Source organism: Patagioenas fasciata, chromosome 3, assembly GCF_037038585.1.
Source record: "Patagioenas fasciata isolate bPatFas1 chromosome 3, bPatFas1.hap1, whole genome shotgun sequence".
NCBI lineage: Eukaryota > Metazoa > Chordata > Aves > Columbiformes > Columbidae > Patagioenas > Patagioenas fasciata.
This window is the reverse complement of record NC_092522.1, coordinates 23,192,879-23,220,549: the sequence shown is the minus strand read 5'-3', so window position 1 is coordinate 23,220,549 and position 27,671 is coordinate 23,192,879. Positions and strand designations below refer to the sequence as shown.

At 38.1% G+C, this 27,671-nt stretch overlaps 1 protein-coding gene across 8 annotated transcripts in view; it reads right to left on the bottom strand.

The window, feature by feature from the left end:
• CDC42BPA (CDC42 binding protein kinase alpha) overlaps positions 1-27,671 on the bottom strand; it is a 194,235-nt gene that overhangs the window by 33,458 nt on the left and 133,106 nt on the right. For all 8 annotated transcript variants that reach the window (XM_065834823.2, XM_065834821.2, XM_071805938.1 and 5 more), the window contains 8 exons: positions 26,353-26,458; positions 24,489-24,613; positions 16,856-16,961; positions 16,087-16,235; positions 13,994-14,085; positions 11,023-11,099; positions 1,178-1,297; positions 427-507 (listed from right to left, as the gene is read on the bottom strand). In XM_065834823.2, the coding sequence (XP_065690895.1) occupies positions 427-507; positions 1,178-1,297; positions 11,023-11,099; positions 13,994-14,085; positions 16,087-16,235; positions 16,856-16,961; positions 24,489-24,613; positions 26,353-26,458 (856 nt within the window). The remainder of the gene's footprint in view (positions 1-426; positions 508-1,177; positions 1,298-11,022; positions 11,100-13,993; positions 14,086-16,086; positions 16,236-16,855; positions 16,962-24,488; positions 24,614-26,352; positions 26,459-27,671) is intronic.

Sequence of the window (27,671 nt, the reverse complement as noted above, 5' to 3'; positions counted from 1 at the left end):
GCCTTTTCTCAAAAACAAGCATGTAATTAGCACAAAGATGTCCTCATCCGAGACTGGCCCACAGTGACATCAGCCTTATTCTACGCAGAGGATAAAGGAAGGTTGGAAAACACCCCCTTTCTAGGAAGTCTCTTTTCCTTTCCACATGTTCTGGTTCATTTACCTCTTTCTAATGGCCAAACGACTGTTTTTCCTATAATCAAATGCCTGCGTGGTGCTACAGTGGAATGTTTAGGACAACTGGTCACACCACATAATATAAGAATGAGTGGTTTTAAATTTTAGAAAGCAACCAGCTTGCATATAAACAACGCTTCCAGTCAGTTCTGCTAAGATTACTGTGATAAACAATTCTCCTGAAGCTGTTGCCCACGAGTGTTATTTTTTCCCTTACTATATAAAAAGCGTGAACGCTTGACTGAATACCTTTGGTGCAGAGAGTCCCGATCCAATGTATGCCGTCCTCATGGTTGGTGTGTGAATTGAACGGGGAGGATGATCTGTAACCTGAACATAGTCCCCAAAGGATCAATAAGACATCAAATACGCACTATCAAAGATAGCCTGAAAAAAGTAAAAAGACTAGAACATCCCACCCACCGCATCCCCAAACATACAGACACTGAAACCAAACACAGGAAAGGACTCAGAAAACCAAATCTTATTTCTCAGCAAAATGATGTGCAAGCTTCATCTCTTAAACATCAAAAATAACTTTGTATTATCTTTGATTGAATTTTTTCTAATTTAAAATAATCAGAGAGTTACATTTTTTAACAAGGAAAGGGAATACGTAATAATAGTTGCAGAGCCTGAATAATACTAGGTTTTGACAAGAATTTCAGCAGGACTCCAAAACATGCTCTTACAAACTACAGTATAACATTAACTTTGTGCCAACATTTCTTAAATATTCACAACTGAGGATATGTTATGAAGAGAGACTGTATCTAATAATTAATTCAACATAGTTCCCATCCCTAATCAACTAACCATATGTGAAAGAAAATGCGACATTCCCCAAAACGCAGTTCACTGGCTATTTCACGGTTCTAAACAGTCTCTCTGCAGAGGAGTGAGCTTAATTCTAAATAAAATATTTGCAATAGCAATTTTTATGAGTGAAACAGTTACTCCTTAAAAAAAAAAAGACAAAGATTCATCAACACTGAAGTACCTCAATTGGTTCAATCTCACTAGCTGTAGAAGGAGACCGTGATCTTGAATGGAGATGAGACTTGCTATCTTCATCCCGTGATGGAGTATTAGACAATGTAAAATTCTCAACTGAATCAATCTAGGAGAACAATTCAAGACAAAAAAAACAAAACAAAACAAAAATGAAAAAATAAATCAAAAGCATCATTAAAAAAACATTCTTGGCTCTTACCAAAATAAGATATGGGAGCAGTAGAATTCCTAAGAGAGAACTGAGAGGATAGAAATTCAGTTTTAAGCAACTTCTTAAATAAAGTATAAAAATGCAATGAAAATTATTGAATATGAACACGCGAAGGCTTCTGCTGAGAGCTGAGCACATGCATAAGAGCTGCTAGTTCAGGGGCCTGATAAACACTTGAGGAGACTTGTAATTCAGCATTTTTAAAAGGTGGATGTTTTCTAAACACTACTGGGTTTTGTCCACTGGTAGTAGAGATTTGTTACCTTTTTGTTATCACTTTCTAAAGTGAATTCCCATATAGCGCATGGAAATCACTGCAAACATACTTAGGACAAAATAAGGAGAAAAGGCAGAGCAAACACCGTATTTCCTTAGGTTAGTGTTAATTATATTCACAGAGAATTGTGGAGGGGGTTTCTACCCCACTTAAACTGCAAAAACATCTTTACCAGGAATATAGTTTCTTCAAGAGACTATTTTCCTAGTCGACTCCTTGATATACAATGAAACTAAGCCCAACCCAGAACTATACTGAACAACAAAGTATATCGATACGACCAGGTATCTTGGCTAACAAATCCTCTTTTGTCAGCGCAACTGAAAAATCAGAGAGTGTGGGATTCTTCCTTGAAAATAAGACATCTCCAGATCAAAGTTTTCTATGTAAATTTAAATTAAAAAAAAAGTGAGATGAGGATGCTTTTCCCTAGTAATAACAAAACTAAAAGCTGAAGGCCTGCAGAAGGCTTCCATCGCATGCCTGGCTTTTCTGGAGCAATAGCATCATCAGTTTCCCACTGTGAAGGATTTGCCTGGCTTGCACACAAACTAAAATATGCAGCAGCGCTTAGAGAAAGCATGTGAACGTTCCAGTGTTTTTCATCTCATTTGTCACTGACATCACACTAAGGATTCCACAAACTCTACTGCCTTTTGGGAATAACATATATTGCCAAGCCATTCTTACACATGCATATACAGTCCTGTTCTCCAGAAACTCAGTCATGGTAGCGAACAGGTGCCACTGCAGATGGTTTTGTTTGGTTTTGGTTTTTTCTCCTTCCTCCCTCCCCCTTTTTTTTCCCTTTTTCTTTTTAATAGTAGTGAGTTAAGTCTGATGGCTTCTAGTTTCATCATGGCCTTCAAAAAAAATTATCTGGTGGAGAATGCTCATCAGCTTAATCAACTTCAGCATATTAAGATGCCTGCAAGGACTTCTGTAATGGAAATGGGAAATTCTCACACTGGGATACACCTGTTTTCTACACATAGATCATGTGTTTCAACCACTGAGGCAAAAATTAGTAGTAAAGCAAACATTTTGTGCTCAGGTTTATCAGAAGCAAATAATAATTGGAAGCATTATTCAGTATTAGAAACATGGATGCTTTTAGTAGTAAATCCCCAGATACAGAAATAGTTTCAATTATTTTAAACTTTTTTTAAAATCAAGTCTAAACATGGGAAAACCTGGAGTCCACTCAAAGTCCACTCAAAGTCCACCTCAAAAAATTCTACCTCCCTCTTAAAACTGCTATTAATAAACAAGGCAAATCAGTAACTACAGGCAAACATTTCATAGCAAGAAATAGCCATTCCTTTTCTTTTGCAAGTTAAACTCCGAGATCTAATCTATCATCTCATAAATATTTCAAGATACTCCAAAGGCTTTCCCCCTCCAAGTAGCATCCGAGTACCAAAGAATTTTCATGATGTCTCTTAAAAGTGTAATACAATTATAATATAAATGATGGAACCTTTCTGGAATGTGCTACAAAGCCTTTGTGGCTGAAGACAACTGCTGAACAAATATATTTTTTATTTACTTGTGAACATAAAAAGCCCGCAAAACACACAGAATCTGATCTACTATTACAGGATTTGAAGTTGCTACCCCACTTCAACACACACAAGTATATGGGGCCAGATGGGATCCATCCATGGGTGTTGAGGGAGCTGATGGAGGTGCTCACCAAGCCACTTTTCATTATCTGTCAGCAATCCTGGCTAACTGGGGAGGTTCCAGTTGACTGGAAGTTGGCAAATATGATGCCCATCTACAAGAAGGGCTGGAAAGAGGATCCAGGGAATTACAGACCTGTCAGTCTGACCTCAGTGCCAGGGAAGGTCATGGAGCAGATCACCCTGAGTGCCATCACACGGCACATACACGACAACCAGGAAATCAGGCCCAGTCAGCATGGGTTTATGAACGGCAGGTCCTGCCTGACCAACCTGACCTCCTTCTCTGACAAGGTGACCCAACTAGTAGATGATTAAGGGAGTGGAACAACTCCCTTATGAGGAAAGGCTGAGGGAGCTGGGTCTCTTTAGCTTGGAGAAGAGGAGACTGAGAGGTGACCTCATTAATGTTTATAAATATGTAAAGAGCGAGTGTCACAAGGATGGAGCCAGGCTCTTCTTGCTCACAACCAATGATAGGACAAGGGGCAATGGATACAAACTGGAACACAGGAGGTTCTACTCAAATATGAGAAGAAACTTCTTCACAGTGAGGGTGACAGAACACTGGAACAGGCTGCCCAGGGAGGTTGTGGAGTCTCCTACTCTGGAGACATTCAAAACCCGCCTGGACACCTTCCTGTGTAACCTCATCTGGGTGTTCCTGCTCCGGTGGGCGGATTGGACTGGATGATCTTTTGAGGTCCCTTCCAGTCCCTAACATTCTGTGATTCTGTGATGAGGGAAAGGCTGTGGATGTTTGACATCGCATCCCACAACATTCTCCTGGAGAAGCTGGCAGCTCATGGCCTGGATGGCTGCACTCTGTGATGGATCAAGAACTGGCTGGATAGCTGGGCCCAAAGAGTTGTTTAATGGAGGCAAATACAGTTGGTGGCTGGTCACAAGTGGTGTTCCCCAGGGCTCAGTATTGGGCCCTGTTTAATCTCTTTATCAATGATCCGGATGAGGGGATGGAGTGCACCATCAGTAAGTTTGCAGATGACACTAAGTTGGTGAGAGTGTTGGTCTGCTGGAGGGTAGCAAGGCCATACAGAGGGATCTAGACCGGCTGGATCGTTGGGCTGAGGCCAGTTGTATGAGGTTCAACAAGGCCAAGTGCTGGGTCCTGCCCTTGGGTCACAACAACCCCAGGCAGCGCTTCAGGCTCAGAGAAGAGTGGCTGGAAACCTGCCTGACAGAGAGGGATCTGGGGGTGTTGATTGACAGCAGCTGAACATGAGCCAGCAGTGTGCCCAGGTGGCCAAAAAGGCCAACAGCATCCTGGCTTGTATCAGGAATAGTGTGGCCAGCAGGACTAGAGAAGTGACTGTGCCACTGTACTCGGCACTGGTGTGGCCCCACCTCAAATCCTGTGTTCAGATTTGGGCCCCTCACTACAGGAAAGACATTGAGGTGCTGGAGAGAGTTCAGAGAAGGGCAACGAAGCTGGTGAGGGGCCTGGAGCACAAGTCTGATGAGGAGCGGCTGAGGGAACTGGGGCTGTTCAACCTGGAGGAAAGGAGGCTGAGGGGAGACCTTATCGCTGTCTGCAACTATCCGAAAGGAGGTTGTAGCATGGAGGGTGTTGGGCTCTTCTCCCAAGTAACAAGTGATAGGACAAGAGGAAATGGCCTCGAGTTGCACCAGGGCAAGTTCAGATTGGAAATTAAAAAAAATTTCTTCACAGGAGGGGTTGTGAAGCACTGGAACAGGCTGCCCAGGGAAATGGTGGAGTCACCGTTCCTGGAGGTATTTAAAGGACGCACAGATGAGGCTCTTAGGGACATTGTTTAGTGCTAGATTTAGGTTATGTTTGGACTCAATGATCTTAAGGGTCTCTCCCAACCAAAATGATTCTATGATTCCATGATTATTAGATGTGGGGGGCATTATTGCTTGTTTATTGAATATTCAGTACAAATGTTTCATACACTTTGCTATTCCTATCATCGTATGTGTATAAAAGAAAGAAAAGTGGCAGTACGACTTGAAAATGGACATAGCATATGTGGTACCAATTCAGTCTGACAAAGCTTTGATAACACCATGTTTAAAAATCCACCTTAATTTTTGAAACGTCATAGAGCTTTCCAGCTGAACAGACAAAAATACATCCAATTTTGTTTTCCTTGTATGAATTTTACCTGCCCTCCTTGAGGCCCCAATTTACTGAATTTCCCACTTCCCATTTATTTATCTCTGTACTGTAATATCTTCTACCATTTCCTACGAAATGCCTCCCAAATGCCAGACTTTTGCCTTCTATAGGCAATCCCATAACTCAACACATGCCCCCTGCTAAGGGCAAGGGAACAAACAGCCTTTCTCAAACAATTTTCATATTGAAATGAGGAAGTACCCAAAGCATCTTCTCAGTTACTGTGATGTTCTGGCCACAGGATTACCAAATGAAATACCCCAAAAGCTTATAGCTCACAGCTGTAAAACGAACAAAAAAATAAGCACAGCAGCAGCAGCAAACAGCAGCAGCAGCACAAGACATGCAGTGAGGTAAATACACAATCCATACATTAAACAAAGGCATGTACACAACAGGCAAAAAATAAAGGGCCACATAGAGTAGGACAGCCTCTTACACGTCTGCCTTTGTTAGCTGGAATACAGGAAGGAGAGCGCTTTAACAAAGAAAGGAGGATAATATGTTACAAAACCAAACAGTGACACATACATCAGCTCAGAATTCGTCGTTCTCTATCTCCAGAGGTAGTGTTGAGACACACACAAAACATGTTTGCTTTTACAAGTATTTTGAAAACGAGGCAACAAGAGGAAAGAAACGTCAAGAAACCCAAACAGTTATTTTAAAGCCTGTAATTTTACACTGGACAAGAGCAGTGAAACTGCAGACTATGTTACACTATCTCTGTATTTTGAACAAGATTAATAAAACAATCTCTTGCAGGTGCAATATGACAATTTAGAGTACCTTAACAAGCATACTTATTCTAAACTTAATTGTGAATGTGCAGGTAGAGTCACGGCTCTCACCACACACTACTATGGCTTATTCTGTTTAGTATTTAATAATGAGAATTCAGAACAGAATTTATTCTGTGGTTCAGATTTGTTCAGTCTGACCAAAGCCCATGGGGACTATGTGTGAGAACAGACTGCAGGATTATTTAAGAAATCTATTTTTACTTCATAATGTGTTGATAACAGGGGAAAAATCATATTTTCTAGCAAGTGGGGAAAATAATTTTGTCAAGGGAAAACGGGATTCCATTTTACTGTTATTATATAATCACAAATTCACCTTTAAATAAAACAAGTCAATTGCTTCTAATAGCTAGTGAGACACACACAGATCCATCCAGAAAAAAACCAAAACCCAACACTTCCATTTTCAGACATTTCTAGTGAACACAGGAGACTTAACACCTAGACGATGTTACTGAGAGACTGCAACACACAGGAGGAACAGCGGCAAAGATTTAGAAATGAGTATATTAGCCACTGGGGGTGACTTCCCTCCCCATTCAAATGAGAAACTGGGGACAGCAAAAACCCATTCTCGCTCTCCTCGGCACCCTCCACTTCCAACACCTGCGCTTTCACGGGTGTGAGGATTCAGGCACCAGCTCTGCCAACCTGACCAAGTATCTGTCTTTGGCTTAGAGGAGGGATGATAGCTGAAACCAACAGGGACCGCTACTCCTCTAAACAGCAAGATACTACTTTTCTTGCCCAGCATCCGCTACAGAGGCTACAGAGGTGGGGGGGACATCTGTTTTTATTTCTCTCCAGAAGATATTGCAAAGCTACCATTCTTGTCATCAAAACAATCAGAATTAACTCCAGTCATTCATGGAGTGCTATAAACAATTATGTTATTTGGATGGCAGACACACAAGACATACCCACCCCAGTAAACTCCAAATATAATCCATTGACGCAACTCGGTGCTGCTTACACATCTGTATGTTAAACAGACTTCAGAGATCTTGCAAAGATCTAACTGCAACTGCATATTGCTGTATACTTTGTCACTCCATAACAAAGCGCAGAGTTCAGAGAAACAACATGGGCATTAGTAATAATTTACTTTGGTTTCCTGATAACAGGAGAGACTTTCCCAGAACCCATCAATATTGCAGCACTGCATGAGTCTGACCTGAGCACTTCTAATTTTTCCTTGGTCTTAACATAAAGAACCTCCACACTTGTCAGGTTTGACTAAGCACAGATTAATTATCCTTGAAACGCTGGAAGAAACACTGCCCTGTAAGGTAAGTCCTATCAAAAAGAGACATTGGAAAGAGGATGAAGGTCACATCCAGTGGGGAGGGGCTTTTTAATATCCTTATTTTAATTTAAATCTGCCTAATCCATTGATATTGAACCAACCCAATGAGTTAAAACATAAATAATCACTTTGATAAATCAGAGGTTATATGTTATCAGTCTCGCTGTGAATGAATCCAGTAATTGTCCAATAAAAGAAAGATGTAGAACTGATTTCAAGCACAACTTAATTATACCACCTTTCACCTGCTAACACAGATATCAGCTTTACTTCTCCTTCTAAGACAAGTCACTCAACAAGTCTTGTATTTGTCTGCAAGGTACCCTTCCCGTCTTTGAACAGGCAACTCTCTTCTTTTGCAGTTCTGCCAGGTGAGAAAGAAATCTGTCACGGTGTCAGAGACATCAACCCCTTGCCAGTCCAGTCCAGAAATGTACTCTTGCCCAGTAAAACCAAGAAAAAAAATGCTACTGTTGGACTCAGACTGAAGATGCAACAGGGGAAGTGCAGTAAGCCATCCACATGCAACAATATGCGTATTAATAGCTGGAATTTTACATAAGACTCAAAGATGCGTATCTGAAAAGATTTGATCTGGGCAGACCAATCAAGAAGAATGTCCTAAAGGATGTCTTAGACCAGTTGAAAATTATTCACTTGCAAAGACAGAAAAAATAAATGATTTTGTCAAAATGCTTGTGAAAAAACATGCTGCCTTCTTTAAAACAAACAAAAACTAAAACCAAAACCAAACCAACTACAAACCCCCCCAACCCAAAGCCGAAAAAACCCACACAAAACCCACAACAATAAATAAAGCATAATAAAGCTCTGATGTCCTTCAAAATTAACTAGACAGCAACCAGGAAAACTTTCTTGTCCTAAGCTTCCCCTTGCAAAATAGAACAATATCAGCTACTCTGACACACACGTACTCTCTTGTAACAGGTTTTAGGAGAGAACGTTGGATATTTTTAAAGGTAACTTTCTATGACAGAACCTGCTGATACAAACTATGTCTTCCTAATACTCAGGCAACATAGAGAACACCCCTTTAATCCAGATAAAAGATACAAATATTATTAATTTATTCTAGATTTACCATGACAGGAAACTACTCTCTTTCTTTTTGGCATAAGAAAATTCTGACAGTATCAGCGAGACGACGTTTTTTACATGCTCTGCAAAAGTGCAGACAAATACCTTCTACTATCATACCACAAATGAACGTCCATGTTTTGTCTAAGGTCTGATTTACAGAAAATAAGCACCTAGAAGCAAAGCATTCTTTCAGAGTTTGTGAAAGGACAGGCAATCAGTAGAACAGAGCCATATACTATATGCTCTTTGTTACACCCTTCACAGCAGACATTTCTAGAATAAAATTAATTATATCATATTATAATGCAAATAGGGTTATACTATTTTAAATATGTGTCTATACACATATATACAAGCACACACAGACGTACACACACAACGCAGCTACAGAGTTGTAATGGGTGGTTCTCTACCATGGATGCACAGTATACACTTTGATTTTAGAAAGCTTATTATTATTTACTTTTATGTGCCTACTACTTCAGTTTGGACGCAATATAATGCAGTCAATTTTCAGGTTTTATCTCAATTCCCTTAGTATGCAATTAACCAGGGTAAATATTTAAACACTGTCCTGACAGAAAACTTGCATCTCAAATAGCAAGAAAAAGTAGTAAGTTCACTTCAGTTGTAATTAAAATCACTTCTTGCAATATAGACTAATAAAGAGACAATATTTTATTTGAGCAAACAGAAGTTAACCGTATGCAAGGAAAAACATTTCACTGAAGTGATCAGAAAACTTTTAGATACAACTCATGATAAAGTAATGTTAGGAAGCAACAGAACTAAATGAAATAAACATTCCAGTAATTTTGGAACCATGTTCCCCAGGCCATATCAGTAGATAAGGCCCAAAAGCAGCTCTTCCCCATTAGAAGAACTGTTTGCAATTAAGAATTTTTTACCATCTAAAGAAAAACATTTACTTTAAAACGGAACAGCTGCCTACATAAATAAGTGTAAGTATGCTACTACAGAGATATTCTGTTCCCCACTGCACTTGCAGATCTTTTAAGTTGACTGCATTAATGTCTGAATATTCCAAATCAATCAACTGGTATCTGTTATTGAGGGATTTACTGGTTTGAAAGTCAAAGACTTACGTCATCCATAAAATCAATCAATGAGGATGAAGAGGAGGAAAAGGAATCCTATTTTAATGAAAACAGCAGTAAAAAAAGAGAGAGAGAAAGAGATGGATGAAGAAAACTGTTCAGTATAAATAAAAGTGCAAAAATAAAGAACTGTAAACACCTAGTGCCAGTAGTGGTTACCTCAGTAAGTTTTCATTAATTGCCTTTCATAGACAATTAATCAATAAACTCCCTGTATAAAACCAGATGTTTTCCCAGCTTTCACTCAATATAATAATATTGCTATACCTCAAGAAACTTTTTATATTGAAAGTAACTTACAAGATAAATAATTAAAAAGCAAATTAAAAAATGGTATTAATTGTGAGGACTTCAAGCGAGAACAACGAATTAACGAATACACAATGAAAAGAAAGTACATTTTGGAACATCAACAACACCAGGGATGATGCTCTTTCATAGCTAAATGTGATGACCTTGTACACTCATCAGGCAAAAAAAAACAACAGGAAAATTTCAGACCAATGTATAACTGTAAAAGTGGTGCCCGTATTTCACCCCAGCTATTCTTTTAAAACAAAAATTACTGTTAATTAAAAAAGTGAGAAATGAAACATATAGCGTCGTTTCACTTGTTTTCTTCCAGGTTTTCTACCTAACTGTTTTTTTGCCTAAAAGTGACAAAGGAACTAAGCAGATTTATTTTTTAACTATATAGGTAGGATCCACAAAGAGGAGATGAATAGTAATTACCAGGATTTTACAGATCTCTGCAAAAACGAACAGAAGATGAAAACAACCTAATACAGTACCAATGACTTCATGGAATACATTCAAGCATTTTTTACATATTTTCTCTCATTTTTACCAAACCAGTATCTGCATTACTTAGCATTTTTCTGAATACAAAGAAAGGCAACTGGAACAACTATGCTTTTCATGTTCAGTACAAAAATCAGGAAAACTTCTGCATACAGGATTGGAGAGAGAATTCACTATGATTACTAGTGGTCAAGAGAAGACCGACAGCACTGTAAATCACAAACCTCACATCTTTTCACACACAAACATAAATGGGGCAATATGATAAAAATACATTAACAAACTCTCAGCAACTATGCACATAAAACCTGCACGTAACAGCAGGAGTTCTATTGACTAACAGAGAGTTAGAAGAGCTGTACACTTACTTCAAATTGATCCAGAGCAGAGGTAGGCGCATTCAAAAATGCCAAGAAAGAATTCTGTGAGTCTTGGTGCTTTACACCTAGAAAACAGCAGCAAGTCTTTAAGCTACAGAAAAAGTGACCTTTTCATGGAGGACCTTTTGCCTTCCTGAATCAGGGTTTGAGTATCCACCTGAGCCACTTACATATTTTTAAATGAGTTGTCACATTTGGTCTCTTTTCCAGAGTGAAAGATAAAGATTTTTTTTCTTTTTTTTTTTTTATAGACATACACCCACTAGGCAAGCACCATGTGTCTAATTAACCTTTTCCAAGCTAGGATGTGTGTGGTGTGAATTTAACATGAAAACATACTGTATGTACTGTCTATTATGCAGAAGGTTTCTGATGTGCTTATGTCCATTTGCCACACGCAGTGCATGACGTATGGGCACACACGCTACCGCAGCGGGTGTCATCCCTGCTCTGGTGACACGCTGGGCAGGCCACCGCGACAAGACCAATTCAGTGAACAGCGAGAGTTTCCACAAAAATGTGCAGAACAGGGTCTCTGGGAACACCCCATGTTTCCAAAAGATAGGGGTTCCTTGACCCACGCTCTACGCCTCTCTGCCCCCTCTCGCTTTTGAACGTCCAGGAGTAATACAATCCCATGTAAGCCTTCAAATGTCTCTGTTCCTAGACACCATTTACATGGTTTTCAGCCCATAAGCAGAGCGGGAGCGCTGCATCCTCAGGAGCCGCAGAGGCTGGCATGTCTTGATTGTTACTTTAAGTTGCTTCAACTGATAACATCTTTTTCTTTTTTTTTTTTCCTTCTGTTCTTTGGAGCATAATTCAAGTTGCTGTGCGGGTCTTTATAAATCAGAGATGTGTACAAACTCTAGCTTACTGAACACTACAAATACACTATATATATACACTTATTATGACCAGAGCCTGTAGGGCTGTGCACAACCTAAAAGACTGATGCTACCAAAAGTCACTTATTCTTTTTAAAAAATGTCAGTGTCTTGCTCTAACTGGCCATTCTCACCCTGTTTGCTCTAAATGTAACTCATAGTGAACAAAGATTTCACCAAGAATCTTTCCTCTTTAAAATACAAATACATTGAAACCTCAGTAAAAGACTAAAAACAATTCTCAAATAACCTGCTATTTCACAGAATCGATTTTAATGATCTTTTCCCCCACCCTAAGGTTCTGGAAAACATTTATAAAGAGCAAAGGATTCAAGTGCTAATCTAAGTAATGCCTTCCTAGAAATCAATCACCATACACTACACCACTGTACATTGACTCCATTTGAATCCTCTATACCAGAGGTGTCAAACTCATTTCCACCAGGGGCCACATCAGCCTCGTGGTTGCCTTCAAAAGCAACTCCTGCATTTATACAGTCCTAAAATTACATTCAGGTTTTGAAGGCAACCGCGAGGCTGATGTGTCACCCCACCCCTGAAAATGAGATTGACACCGCTGCTCTATACAGTTCATGATCCAAACTTCAATATATTTCTTCTTCTAAGAGAAAACCAAGTCTAAAGATAATAAGGATTTTGGATTATGGTGTCTTTCTATCAAAATATTTCAATAGTTGCAGTAGAATCTTAATTAATTACTTCTGGCAAAAAGCACAATAACTAACTTTTATTTGAACTGTACATTTTCCTTCTACTTCGTCGTTTTGTTTTAAGAAAAGAATAAATGTTTATCTCTATTTTCACAAAACCAAAAGTTTTAAACACTGGAAAAAATACAGGGTAAAATATTAATCATAAATTCTTAACAGCTTGTTTAACACAAAGGAAGGTTTCTGAAGCTGAGTAACCATGCATAAGATTAATACTTAAGACATTTTGAGAATCTATAGATGAAAGCTAAACATGACAAAGCATTTTCTCTAGGGAGATGCTATCAGGAGTTCCTCTGCAAGCACTTGGAAGAAGCATTATCCCAGCATCAGTGCTAAGAATCAAGATGAACAAATATCAGTTCCCTAAGTCTTCTTCTAATCAGCACCAGTCATTTTTTAACATTCTGGATAGGTGTGCATTATTTTTACAAGTCAACAAGCACTTGGAGACCTATATATAGGAGATTAATGTTAACTACAATACATTATTGATTGATGTGCCATTAGGTTGCAAAGGCTGAACAATATCTGACATCCCTATGCAGCCATTGTTGCCAGGGTTTTGAAACTTTGGAGTTCAAACAGTTCCCTACAGAAAATTAGACAATTCCATTTGGCCTGAAAATATACCTCTTCCCATGAGACTGATAAGATACAAATATTAGAGCTACTACAGGAACTGCAAAAACTCAGCCAAATCATTAATCACCTATCAATTAAATATTTTTTTTTCATTTCAGAATTACCAAAAAGTCTCTTTTCCCAGCAACAATATGAAATACTGTTACACAGATGCACTAGATATCCCAAAACATACTCTTAATACCACAAACATGACCACACTGCTCTACTACGTGGTTACAAATCCAATCAATAAAGCCATCCCAGAAGCAAATGAAAGCTGCGAATGCCTCCACATGTGGTTACCCTGTGTAGACAGGCCCAAAACATTCAGAGATGAAGAACATTACGATCAGTATTGAAGTCTAAATACCCTCATTCATCATCAAGGAGAAAAAAAAAATTATAAATACACCGACACTTTTAACAGTTTTCTGGCAGTAAATCACCATACGCATGCCAAATAAAAATAATGCAGTTCCAACTCAAATAATACCTTAATGGTTCAAGCGTATTAACAAAACTGAAGTATATTACAAGTCCGTATGAGAAGTGCAAATGTAACTGCTGTGGGTACATCTTAATAAGCAATTGTTGTGCCACATTTTTATGCTGAAGCCTGTTGGTATCATATTTTAGTTGCAAGGTGACACTTAATCAATAAGATGTACCCACCAATGTGAAACATGTTATTTACTTGGATATCAGCTGCCATACCCTTTTCTGATCTAAGCTCTTCCGTCTCCTTTTTCAGCCGTTCAATATCCGCCAATAGTTCCATGTTCTTCTTCTCAGACTCTTGCAATTTACTTCAAAAGAGTACAAACAAAAAAACTATGTAAGTATTTACAATCCATTATACAAGTCGCTTTTTTTTGTTCAACTTTGCATGCTATGTAACAGCTAGTGCCCAGCAAGCTTCATGATGTCATGAAATGTGAGAATTAATTCAGAAATCCATGAAGACCTGTTCAGCACGGTATCAAAAAAACAAAAACAAACCCCACAACACCACCACAAAAAACCCACAAGCAATTAGTTGCCTCTGTTTACCCATTAAATAGGCTTGTGTTTCTAATTAATGAGTAACTGTGTAAGCCTGTATCCTGTGAATGAGAAAAAAGAGACCACATGTACTTTTATGCTTAAAAATTGGGGTTTTAAATATTTGTTAATTCACAGTGCCTGTGATACTTAATTAACTATGCTGAACTATTTTTCTTCTCTGTTACTTTACAGTAAGCTGTTTCAGTGCTCTCTGGTTCAGAGCTGATACCTAACGCTGTGCATTTTGACAATTCTCATCCTCACCTGTGAAAGCAAACACCTGTTCTCCTGTTCTTAGTGTATCTGCAGTGCTGCCTACCATTGTGCTACCTGGCCTGAAAAACACCCAGGTAAGGTGGACAAGGTATTCCCTCTTGACAGATAACACGCTTGAATTTCAGCTCTGTCCAGCTGCTTCCCTAAGACTGCAGAACAAGCCAGGGCTCCTCAAATATGACTGAAGAGAAATTGTTCACTTTGCTTGTATTTGAAATTCCTACACCACGTCCTACCCCTTTCTCTGCTAGAAGCTATTTTCATGCCTTGTATTGTCTGTCTACGTGCTCAAACACTGCAACATTACAGAATTGCGACTGTAAAAATCGGTTTTGTAGGGAAAGCAGTAAGAGGAACCGAATGAGTGTGCACCTAAGACGTCCTACTTCAGCTCAAGGGCCTATTTCAACCTACACCAACTCAAAGACTAACATTGCACCCCCAGCCCAGTGGGATTCAGAATTTAGAAATGTAACTACAATCACTTCATGTTACAGGACCAATTTTCTTTGTGTGGCACATTTGCTACGCTTTAGTTTAAGACAAATTACAACACACCACAGGAACTATGCAAACAACATGTAATTTGTATTTGTTCATATTTTTGCATTTTATCTGTTAAAATCTCTTTACTTAATAGAGTTAACAGCTTACAGAAGCAATTAGAACCCACAGCTAAAGAAATTCAAGCCTTTCTTTTTCAGCTGGACTCCTTTGCAAGTGGTTAGCAGCAGTGCAAGCTTATTCTTACACAAACTTTAATTTGAGGGGTTTTCTTGAAGGCATAGCAAAGCTCATATTTTGTCTTCGATTTCTCTGTCCGAACTATCAAAGAAACAACAGGGACCATTTTCAAGGGTGGGTGCTATGAAGAAGTCTCATGCCACTAGAGCTGTGTTCACAGAGCTGCTAGAGCTTTCCACAGTTTTTCTGGGCAATGCTGAGCTGAGCTAGTTTAAAGATGGAGACCTTCCCCCTAATCCCCTGCTTCAGGCACTCACACAACTCAGAATAAACTTTGTAGTTTAAGGAGGAAGGGAGTGGGGAGAGAGGTCTGAGGAAGGAATAAAAGAATTCAAAATCTTCCATATGCACATCTTATTGCTGTGCAAATCAGTATGCAGTAATTTATTTTTGTCAGTTAACCCAATACAGCTGCCCACAGAATGGAAAAGAGTATGTTCTAAGATACGAAACCAAACTTTGCTTGCATTTGAACTTGTTACTACAACTAGGATAGATTATATTATTAAAGAGAATGTGTCCCTTCTGAAAGTATTCGAGATTTCAGATTTTCCCAGTAAGTGTTTGTTCAGCTGCTTACACAACCAAGAGAGATGCGGTCTTTTTTTTTTCACATTTGGATGTAAGAAACAGGCATATAATTCATTACCAAATTTTGACAGATAAGATAGTTGAAATCATTATTTGATGACACTCCCTGGGACGTATCAAAGTGAATTTCCATTAAAACAATTCATTCTTACCACTCTGTAGAGATACAGGAAGCTTTGACTTTATTCAGCTCATCCTGAATAGCCTGTTTGGCTCGGATTTCAGCATCAAGAGCAGACTGTAGTTCCAACCTTGCAGACATATCCAGTTTTGCGAAGCGGCGCATCTTCCACGGCATGTCCTAATAAACAATAAAAAAAGGGGAGAAGAAAGAGTAAGAGGAAAGAAAGCAGAAAATGAGGAATGTAATTAACTTCAATAACTACGTTTCTCAGTGTATTATGTTCTTAACAGAAGAGTTCACTAATTCCAAAGTAACCTAAAATTTAAAAATTAAAAGCGTATTGTTATTAGTATTATTATTTTTAAACTCAGGTACTAAATAGGCAAGATGCACATGTTATGCTGCCATGATCTCAAGAGCAAAGAGATTTCGCAAATTCTAGTTTCGATGTGCCTCAATTCAAATGACAGCTATGAAGGATATTCACATTTCGCAACAGAAAGATTTTAAGGCCTTCATGACCCAAAGTATAGATATTCCTCAACAAATTAATATATGATTATAAAGAAGCTACTTGAACAATAACATAGATAAAATCACATTATAAATATATTGGTGTTTAATTAATTGATAAACAATAAATTTGCTATTCGATTATTCTCAAAGGAAGCTCCAGGAAATTTTAACTTTTGACTAACACGGAGTCTACAGACAGGTTATTCCTGCAGTTGAAACTATCAAATTAGTGGCTTTTTTCAAACAACAAAAAAATCTGTCATATGGAATTAGAGTCTTACTGTAGCTCTTGCACCCAAACTGGAGTTCCTCAGGGCCTCTAGTTCTTCTGTCATTTTAGAGGCCAAGGCTTGAAGATAACCTCGAGCATCTTTTTCATCACTTACCCTAAACAATTACATTAGAAGAAAAAGGTGTTTTAGCTAAACAATCTAAGAAAAAAAGAAGTCCCTTCAACAAAATCGCAAACAGAAAAAGAATACAAAGCAAAAATCATAAAAGGATACAAAAACAAACAAACAAACAAACAAACAAAAACAGGAAACCACACAAAACTAAGCATTTGCTTCTTTGCAGAGTTCCATTAAATAATATGCATCACTAAGACAACGAATAAAGATCAAAGAACTACATATCTAAGTAAGTAATATATGTCCTAGTATAAATGTCAGCTACCTGAAATTGAGACTGTGGGAAAGAAACCTTTTGGGATTCAACCTATTTTTAGGGAGTAAATTAAGACAAAGTTTATATCCAATAATGAACAATTCAACCATCCACACAATACTGGAACTAGAGGTTGACTCCACTGGTATCAACTGACTATGAGAACCAGTAGTTAGAATCAAACAGTGAAATTATTTCAATAAATGATAATTAAATAGGGAGAGTCTAATTCAAATGTTATTAAACAGCATTAGCCAGAAGAGGCTCTCTCATCCCCTGAGCTTGCTTTCTTCCAAGACGTGTTTTCTGGGTGTAAAGACATCAAGGAGAAGACATGTCTGTTTTTCAGATTGTTTGATCATCAGTTACAAAGTAAAAAAAAAAAAGGTGAAAAAGCTTTCTGTGATTAATCACAGCAGAAGGTTCTTTCTTTATTTTGCCTCAGGTATTTACGTAGAAAAGAAAGTTGCGAAAAAATTGCCTTGCTGAAATTAAGTAGCTTATGAAAAACCTAAAACAAACGAACAGCAAAAAAACCCACATCCAAACAAACAAACCCCAGGCCACAAACCACCAAAATCCCCACATTTCCTTTCACCTGACATGCCTGGCTCAGAGCATCCTCGCCTGGCCCACAGCAGAACAAACTCAGTTTTGCAACACCAGGGCACACTCGCAGAGACCACCAGTCCAACACCACAGCTTGATCACAGATCTACCCACACAAACCACAGAAACGTTTGCCATGTGCTCCAAGTCATCAACCTCAAATAGTGGTAAATAACTTACAGGAAAGCAGGAAAACAGTTTTCCTGCTTCATGGAAACTAACTTATCCTGATCTTTCCTTAACAAATGTAATCCTGGGTATGCTGGACTGGAGTTGAGAGTTGTCCAGAAGGACAAATTTGTCTCTCAGGGACCTTTCTGCACAAAGCAATTCCCCCTCCAGGACTACAAAGCAATATAACTTTCTCTGGTTGATACTATGGGGTGCGTACACACAGTAAACAAAGAAATTGTGCTACTTGCAAATTTACCATTCATGAATAAAAAGAAAACAATGTTTCAAAGACTTATAGATTGTCACCAGAGGCAAATGAGAGAGATGCTCAGAGAGCACATATGCTGAACTTGCCACAGGCAAGGGAGGAACAGAAGAGCTTTCCCACAGTGGTTGTAGGGCAAGATCCCAATGCCAAAGCTACGGGCTAAAGATCTACAGGATGCAGTGACTTCTGGGTGTGCAGCTTAAGATTTATATAAGGAAGATTGCTCTACTACAAAAGAGGTTAATGCAAAAGTAGCAACCATTTGCCACAAAGCTCACACCCAACATGAAAAAGGGAGCACTTATTCATGCTTTGGGCGTTATCTTCTTTGTCTCCTGCTCACAATTTAGTTCAAGAGATGAGGAGGAGCTTAGGAAAAAAAATGTCCTGCCTCTACTGAAGTCAGTGGGAGTTTTGATATTAATGAGTCACTATTTTTCCCATGGTATACTAGAACTCAGTGGAAGCTGCATACCAACTTTTTCCCCATAACATTCTGGATAACAGACAGGTAGATACAGATAACCTTGGCCTATACAAACCACTTAGGGTATAACGGTGGGCAAAATATGGGAGAAGTAGCATAAGACGCTTTTGGGGGGTAGATGGATACATAAATATCCAGTAAAAGGAAAGTAATGTAAGCAGGAATAAGAAGAATGTGAAGCTCTCAAGGTGAGAAAGTAAGGGAATTTTGTCTCTAAATTGGAGAGGCATCGGTTTGATGAATAAGGTGGATAAGGAATTGGCTGGATGGTCACACTAAAAGAGTCAATGGCTCGATGTCCAAGCGGAGACCAGTGACGAGGGGTGCTCCTCAGGGGTTAGTACTGGGACTGGTGCTGTTTAACATCTTTGTTGGTGAAATCGACAGTGGGACTGAGTGCACCCTCAGCAAGCTTAAGGTTTGCCAATGACACCAAGCTGTGTGGTGCGGCTGACACGCTGGAGGGAGGGGATGCCATCCACAGGGAACCCTGGCAGACTTGAGAAGTGGATCCATGCAAACTTCATGAAGTTCAACAAGGCCAAGGGCAAGGTCCTGCACATGGGTCAGGGCAATCCCAAGCACAAATACAGGTTGGGCAGAGAATGGACTGAGAACAGCCCTGACGAGAAGCACTTGGGGGTGTTGGTTGATGAGAAGCTCAACATGAGCTAGCAATGTGAACCTCCAGCCCAGAAAGCCAACCATATCTTGGGCTGCATCAAAAGAAACGTGACCAGCAGGTTGAGAGAGGTGATTCTAACCCTCTACTCTGCTCCTGTTCATTCTTCTTTATGGAAGGTGAGAAAACACTTCAGTTATTTGGTTTATGACACACAGAACCTTCAGGCTCTAAAGGCTGAAACACCGCACATGCAATAACCTCACCGAGATGTTCCACAGAACACACAGAAATCTAGAAAACTAAAATATAAAGTTAAATTTTGCAAAAAATTATACTGACTTCAAGGAAACTCCTCAGTCTCTTCAAGACAGTAAATAAAAGCAGTACAATTTGGACCTGAAATACAGTTTTGTTGTCCACTAGATGGCAACATTCTCTAGATAATGAGATAATATTGATTAAACATTATGTGAACCCAGGAGCTGCTGGAGTTTTTTTATTTGTTACTGGTTTGCAGGGGTTTTCTTGTTGGCTGTCTTTTTTATTAAGGCAAAAAAAAAAAAAGAGCAAGAATGGTAAAGTTACTCCTACTATGTTTCTCTCCTTGCTCCCCTTCTTACAGAGAGCCCTAATAAGCACAGCAGGAGACATAAGGAAGAGAAGTTCTTCAAGTTCCACCCAGAGTCACTTATTTCTTGACTGAAAATTTGAATCAGATTAACTGTTTGCTCTTCATATATAAGGTAAGTGCCCTGAGGCACTTACAGGCTTAGTTCACTAACTACGAAGAACATAAAACAGTGATTTAGTACAAATTCCTGTAAAATTAAATGTGACTTTTTGGTTGGAGCCAACATCATGACAACCTTCAAATAACCATTGACTTACATCTACTACGTTATTTGCCAGGCTGCTAGGAAAGTCAGATTCCCTGTCTCTCTCCATCCGGGATACTTCACAGTACAAAACGGACCCAGAAGACCAGAGAGTTTTGTTGAACTGGAAGGGTCCTGAAGTCCTGGGGGTCTTATGCTGAGCTGCATCTCACATGATTTAAAATCCCCAAGGAAGTCTGAGAGCCATGATTCTCAGTGCTGTAGTTTCTCAAAGCTTTTATATTTCTGTCTTCATATCACTATACTCAAAGCCTCTACCTTAATTATTTCTTTCCTCTCTCCCTTCTCAAACTATTGTTTTAAGCTACTTATCTAAAAATTTTGATCATTTCACTCTTCTCCCAAACCCTCTAATTTTTCTCTGACCTCCACAACTTCTATTTTATAGATAATTAACCTCTTATTCTTACTTCAAACACAATGCATCTCAGAAATTTTCATGTTTTGAGTTTCTTACAATTCAACTTCCCTAGAATTTTACTGGTTATTCCAAGTACCACCATTCCCTAAATCTCTTCCACAATTTATGTGTGCTTTCTTCTGAGACCAACCAATTGTCAGAATAAAAAAAACAAACTACCTTGAGGCTTTTTTATGTTTAATCCAGAAGGTTGGATTTTTTTGTTTGTGTTTTGTTGGTTTTGTCTGTTTGTTTGTTTTAAGTTGAAATCAGTAATTTGGAAAAAAAAAAAAATCAATCACACTGCAGCTGATTGGAAAGGTATCTGGTCAACAAGGACAATACTAACTGAATCCTCTGGTAAACAACAGTCACAGCTTCTGGCTTCAGCTCAGTCTAAGCCTAACAGCCACGCTACGGGTAAAAATAGGTGGGATTTAGTTCATCCATATAAACACACTCAACAATACTGAATACTTCATTTGAACTTGTTGTCTAAGCTGCTTTTTTCAATCAGTGGGAAGAAAAATAGACTTCTACAGTACTAGCCATGGGATTTATTTTAGTTGTCTACCTCAGGACTTATAAAATTAGGTTATACGAATCCCTCCCAGCGAGACTAATAAGTTAAGAATCTTGCCAAGTACTCTGGGAATCACTACCGAGATTTCCATCGACCTTCTTTCTGCAACAGAACAGAAATATGGTACCATGGCTATTTAAAAGATTCCTTTTTTAAAGTGACTGAATTAACCTCCTATGCAATGAATCTCTTTCCCAGCTCCCACAGGAAAATTTATAGTTGACTATAAAAGCCTCAGTATTTCTTACTCTTGTCAAGGAATGATGAGTGATTTGGCTAATATAAACTTGTCAATATAATAGCTTCATTAAGGCTGCATGATCTGTGATGGTCTATTCTACCACATTAGAATTTGCAATAAAGGTTTGTTTCAAGTGTTTATATTAATATTGTGGCTATATTTATGGCATCCTAGGATAATAACAACAAAAACAAAAATACTTTCGTACATTTGCCCTGAACAAGATGCAAGAGAGCACAGGAAGAAAGCACGGAAGGCAAAAGGGAACAAGACAGGCCATTAAAATTACTCACAATATAAAAAATCTCAAAGAAATAATATTATTTATAATGGTTCAAGTGTTTTGAAGAAAGTGACTACCTTAACCACCTAAGTGTAGACTTAAATTGAGGGGGTAGGTTTCCCGACAGAGATGATCTATTAGATGGCAAAGCACTCAAAGGAAATAATGGACTTGTGTTACTTAAGCTAGGTCTAGAACAAAACCCTTGAACTATTAAAGGGAGCTGAGCAAACCATTTACAAAACCAGTAATTAATTTCATCTACTGCCTTCCATCCCTCATGAATCATGGTACAAAAAGAAGATGGTGGGCAAACCCCATTTTTAAGAGGCAGAAAGTATGCACCAAAAATACATATTTTAAAGCAATATTATGTGAAAAATCTGCTAGGTTTGAAAAGGAATCCTACAAACTCTACCACACTTTCTTAGCTTCATTCTGTTGTCATATTGAAGAGATAAGTAGGTATGGATTTAAACTGCATGTTCTTCAGAAGAAAACATAGGCTTGTGACTAAGTAAGATTACATTTCTTCAAAATTTGTGAGTTTTGTTTTGTTTGTTTTCCTGTTGCAATGTTTATCATTACTAGAGATGTTTAAATACTTCATATAGCTCCTCATGTCCCAAAGTAAAAAATCCCCAGAGTGGGACCCAGTTTAAGTATGCAGTACTTAATTCTAAGGGCAGTAGATGGACATTATTAGGTTATCTGGGTGACACATGGAAAATCTAAACATAATAAGAAAAAAATGTGAGCTAAGATATGGCCTCACATAGCTGAAAAAAATCACATAAGCAGAGATAAGTATGGGGGAAAAACTGAGATGTGGACAGTGATTAAAAACTGGAACCAAGCCAGATTTTCTTTTTAAATCTCCCTAACATTTGCCAACAGTAATTCTATTTTTTCCTTTCACATAATTCTTTAATTTTTAGTTCCATACTTTTTGAAAGACACTATATTATCATAAGAGATCAGTAAAATGGTATCTTTCATTCAGAAAGTTAGTCTTGCAAGTTCCTGACCTTTCTTCAAGTATCTTTAGAGATAACAAAACCATCAATCCCAAATCTCTTCTACCCCTCAGCAACACCTCTAATACATGCAAGATGCTTTGTCATATACCTGAACCACATCAGTAGTACATCTTAAAATATTAAATACCCTCATAAACTGGAGAAGGGACATTCTTAATGGCTGTAGGTACATTTTTACAAAGTGTTAAGTAAAACAATCCACAACTAATTCTGACTTGTCTTTTTCCAGAACTGCCAAGTTTTATGAGTGTTTCACATGTAAATCTGAAAAACAGAGTTTGGTTACCTTGCTGCATTAAGACAGATAATCATTACCTTAAAACAATATGTTATGTGAAATAACAGACTTGTCTCTCTTGTTACCTTCATTTTATTCTGCATAAACATTTCTAATTAGCTATAAATTAACTGTTCATTTAAACAACTTTTATGGGGTTTTTTTGTTTATTTTTTTATTTCTGTGACACAGGCCATCTACTGCACTCAATTATGAGAGACAGGATCTAAAAGGAGCACTCACAAAGCAGACCCTTTGAATTCTTTAACCTCTGCTATGAATACAATGCCTTGAGACACTGTGTACATCATAGGACAGATGGGTGTTACATGATTTCACATAACAAACACTGTTTAGAACACTTCGAGAAACTCCAAGGACAGTCCTTCTTTCTTGTCACATATTCACATCGCTATGTTCAAAAGCCAAATTTCTCATTATTTGGACAATGAAATGATACTGACATTACAACAATACCAAAGTAGGTTTCATTAAAACAAATGTTTCCCATTTTTCCTTTGACACAACAAATTAGATTTTTTCACTAACATGATACAGGAAAAATGGGGAAATAAAAAAATCAAATGAAGTAGTAAACCAAAAGAAGATTAGTATATAATGATGGAATCCTCCCAGAAGTGGATGACCTCTAAAAAATGTCTGGATGCAAACTGTTTTTATAGGTGCTAAACACTGCAACAGATCAAAAAAGGGGAGGGAAGAGAAGTAGGCATGGAGAAGAAAAATAAAGGCCTTCTAGATAAAACAATCTTCTCCTTCTAATAGGTTCAACTCTTCCCCCTCCCCCTCACTTCATTTATTAGAACTGGCCTGAAGACTTTAGAAACATAACGTCATTTTTAGCAAGATTATTATTAGAAACATCACTTGACTGGCTTTGTGGTAGTCTCGAATGCCCTTCTTGTGAAAAAAAAAAAAATCACATAAAAGTTGCACTGTATTTGTTTCTTTCTGCCACATGCCAAGCAGATGAAGGAAATTAATGCCGAGACACAAATACTCTGAGCCACTGCTTTTCCCAGGCTTGTTCCTTCTTGGAGGCGTGAGCTCAGCACATGCCTCCTTCCAGCATTCTTCCCAAGCCACAGGCCACACCCAATGGCCACGACTCTTCTGCATTTAAAATGGTTGTATTTGCTAAGACACTTTCACTCTTAAGGAGGAAAACAATTTTCCAGATTTGGATATTATTAAAATCTTAAGCAAAACCACAGCAGAGTCCTCCATGAGTGTGAGATTTCGCCTCAGCACTAGTAAGTGCCATGTGCAAGGGCAAAAGCTCAGTACCGGCCCTACCAAACGCTGAGGGGGTTCTGCAACGGCATCAGAGCAGAGAATATTCACCATTGGATGATCTCTGTAATCTGGGCCTCCCAGTGGGCCACGGACTCCTTTTTATCAGCCAGGTCTCTCATCTCTTCTTCCAGCTGCCGGTTATTCATACTCAGTCTCTCAAACATGATGGTGAGCTGAATGAGAATTTAAACAACTGGTTAAATGTATAAGCTGCTGTGAGACCCTCTCTGTGAAGACACAAAGCCAGGTGTTCCCCCCTCTCACATCTGCTTTAAAAATTGATACTACCAAATTAAACACCAAGTAGCAGTAAAAGCCAGAATCTTTTCTCATGTATGAACTTAGCTGTACTGAAAGGCCATTTTTAAGGACTAGAAACACACTTTAACAAATTAATCAGTTCCCTGAGAATTAGTCTCCAAATACCTCTACAACTCTTAGAAGCCTTTTGCTTTGCACCATGTAGGTGTGGAATGTTCTACACAGAAAAAACTACATTAAAAGAGCAAAACAAGGGCACAAAATCTGCGCTATAACTCAGATAAAAATGCTGAACCTTTTCCTTGTTTAGTAACCATGGAGAATGAGAGGCTTAACAGATACAGGCACAAGTCAGTCCTGAGATTCTCCAGGTGTCTCACATTCCTCTATTTTTCATTCTACTTACTTGCAGACAGGGAAATTGAAATTAAATGCACATCTGTAAGGACAATATGTTATACTTAGCAATTAACCTCACTCGCGTTCACATAGCTGTCATTCACACATGCATATTCTGCAAGACAAAAGCCACAGCTAACCTGAGTCGGTACTGGGAACTGAACCTTCATTATGCTAAATAATTATTCAGAAACTGGAATCAGAGATCAGATAGACTTTATAGAAAGGCCTGCTTAGGAGAATGAATCTCACGTGAAAAGCTTCCTTTAGCACTGAAATACAGTAACAAATCAAAATTAAGAAAGAAATAGCCATTTTTAATCTAGTCTGCTCTTTTTACTCCTCATATGAGTACTCCACTCCAAAATTATCATTTAAATGGGCTTATGACTTAAATATGTCTATTTATTAAATCTCATTTGACAAAAAAACCTCAAAGCTAATCAAACTTAAAAAAATAATAAAAAGACCATGTAGAAAAACTATCCAAGTGACTAGTCTCTTGGTGTTCTTGAGCTAAGCCTCCATAAAAGCATATATAGTATACTGCTTATACTGGTATGAAAATACACTTTAATTTGAACACTGACATGCAAACATGCTTACTTCGAAGAACACTCTACTTCCATTATATTTTTAGAAAATTCAATGCATTACAAAAAGAATAGACAAGTTTAGTGAGACTTGGCTAATCCACAATGAACTTGAACAACCTGTCAAAATGAACAATAAAAAGATAATCTAAATGAATGGATTATAATTATTCCGTGCTCAATACACACTTCAATTAATATGCCTTATCATTTGTATTTTTTTTAATATCTCAAACTAACACTTAACCTCAATAGGCGGGAGGGGCACTGCAATTTCACAGTAATTGACATGCAAATATACCCCATGTAATCACATCACTGACTATGTATTTTTATATTCTGGTCATACAATGAAATATATTTTTATTTCCTTAGGACATCATCCAAAATTACCCTTACTAAACTGTCAGACCATCAACTCAATCCCTACACATAAATACACATACACGTATAGCTATACATGTGCACACATGTATTCTCAAATTCAGATGAATGTAGATGTTTTCTATTCAAATTAAATGTTAAATGACCGTCTTTTGTGTGACATTAATTTCTGCTATCAATTAGGAGTTAATAACAACCAATACAGATCTAAATTGTCAAATTTGTACATAGCATACAATAGTTGTAAACTCAGGACTCAACTAATCAGCACTTACCTTATCAAGTTCACTTGAAAGTTTTTTGTTTTCCTCTGTTAGCAGAATCTTTTCTCGTTCATACTTCTGTTTGAACTCTGTTTCAAATTCCTCTCTTTCGCTTTGGCTAAGAAATAAAATGAAGGAGAATCAGAAAGTTTTCCATTCTAAAACCCATCACACTATTTACTTAAATACATAAAGATCAATGCACACACTAGCTGAAAGTGAAATATTACATCAGTAATACTACAGCCTGTTGAAACTAAGCAAGTAATACATTATTTTACCATCTTAGGCCTACAGAGAGCCTGCTGAGTTTTATCATTAAACAGTGATCTCTCAGTACGGAGTTAATAGAGCTACATTGAGCTAATGCTTATCAATATACTTATATACATTTTATTTCTTAGATGAATTCTTCAAACGTTGAGCAGCTGTAATTCTGCAGGTCGAAGTGTGTGTCAATATTCTGAAACATTCAGGCTAAATTCTCAACTCACAGAAATGTTATATTAACTTACACATTTCTATAGTTTCATGTTTCACACAGAATGACAGCCAGAAATTACCACATACAAAACCAGAACATATAGAGGCTAAATTAGAGCAGGTGAGGCTGGGTCTCTGATGGGCAAATGGGCTTTGGACATTTTAGAACAGCCGGAGAATACATTAAAACTGTTAATTCAGTTACTGTACATTTACTATCAGCAAAAAGTGGATGGATAACCTATACACTCCTTGTATCACCAGATTCTAGAGCAAGTTTGGAGAGTTTCGAAGTAGCTGTTTCCCTCAACGCTCGCCTTCTCCTGTGGATGCCATTAGGTAGAGAAGAACCGCTGGTTGACTCTGCTTAACATCAACTATGATCTTGCACAAAGAATATGAGAACCTGACAATAAATGAAACTGCAGGTCTTCTGTTTGCCAGTAACACTGTAATTTCCTTAAAGTGGTGGACTGCAACTTGTAGATATAACTCCAAACTCAAATCCAGTCTTTTGAAACAACTGACATAGTATCTTGTATTCACTGTTTCACCAATTATTTAGGCAATTGCTACAAATTTATCAGTAGGTTGGTGGAACCATACTATAAATGCCACAGATGTCTATTCAGCAAAGACCACTGTCCAGCCTTAAAAGTGTCCAGCATAAAAGTTTAGCTCTGTAAAAATAAAATTCAGGGGAAACCTTGTCTTGAGCATTGCAAATTTTTTTCTGGATACCGATCAAAATTCTACATTGTGTAACAGAAAAATTACATTCTCGCCTCTTTTTCTGAGATGCAGAACTACTACAACTGCCAAATTAAGAGAACACCCTTAAAAGATGA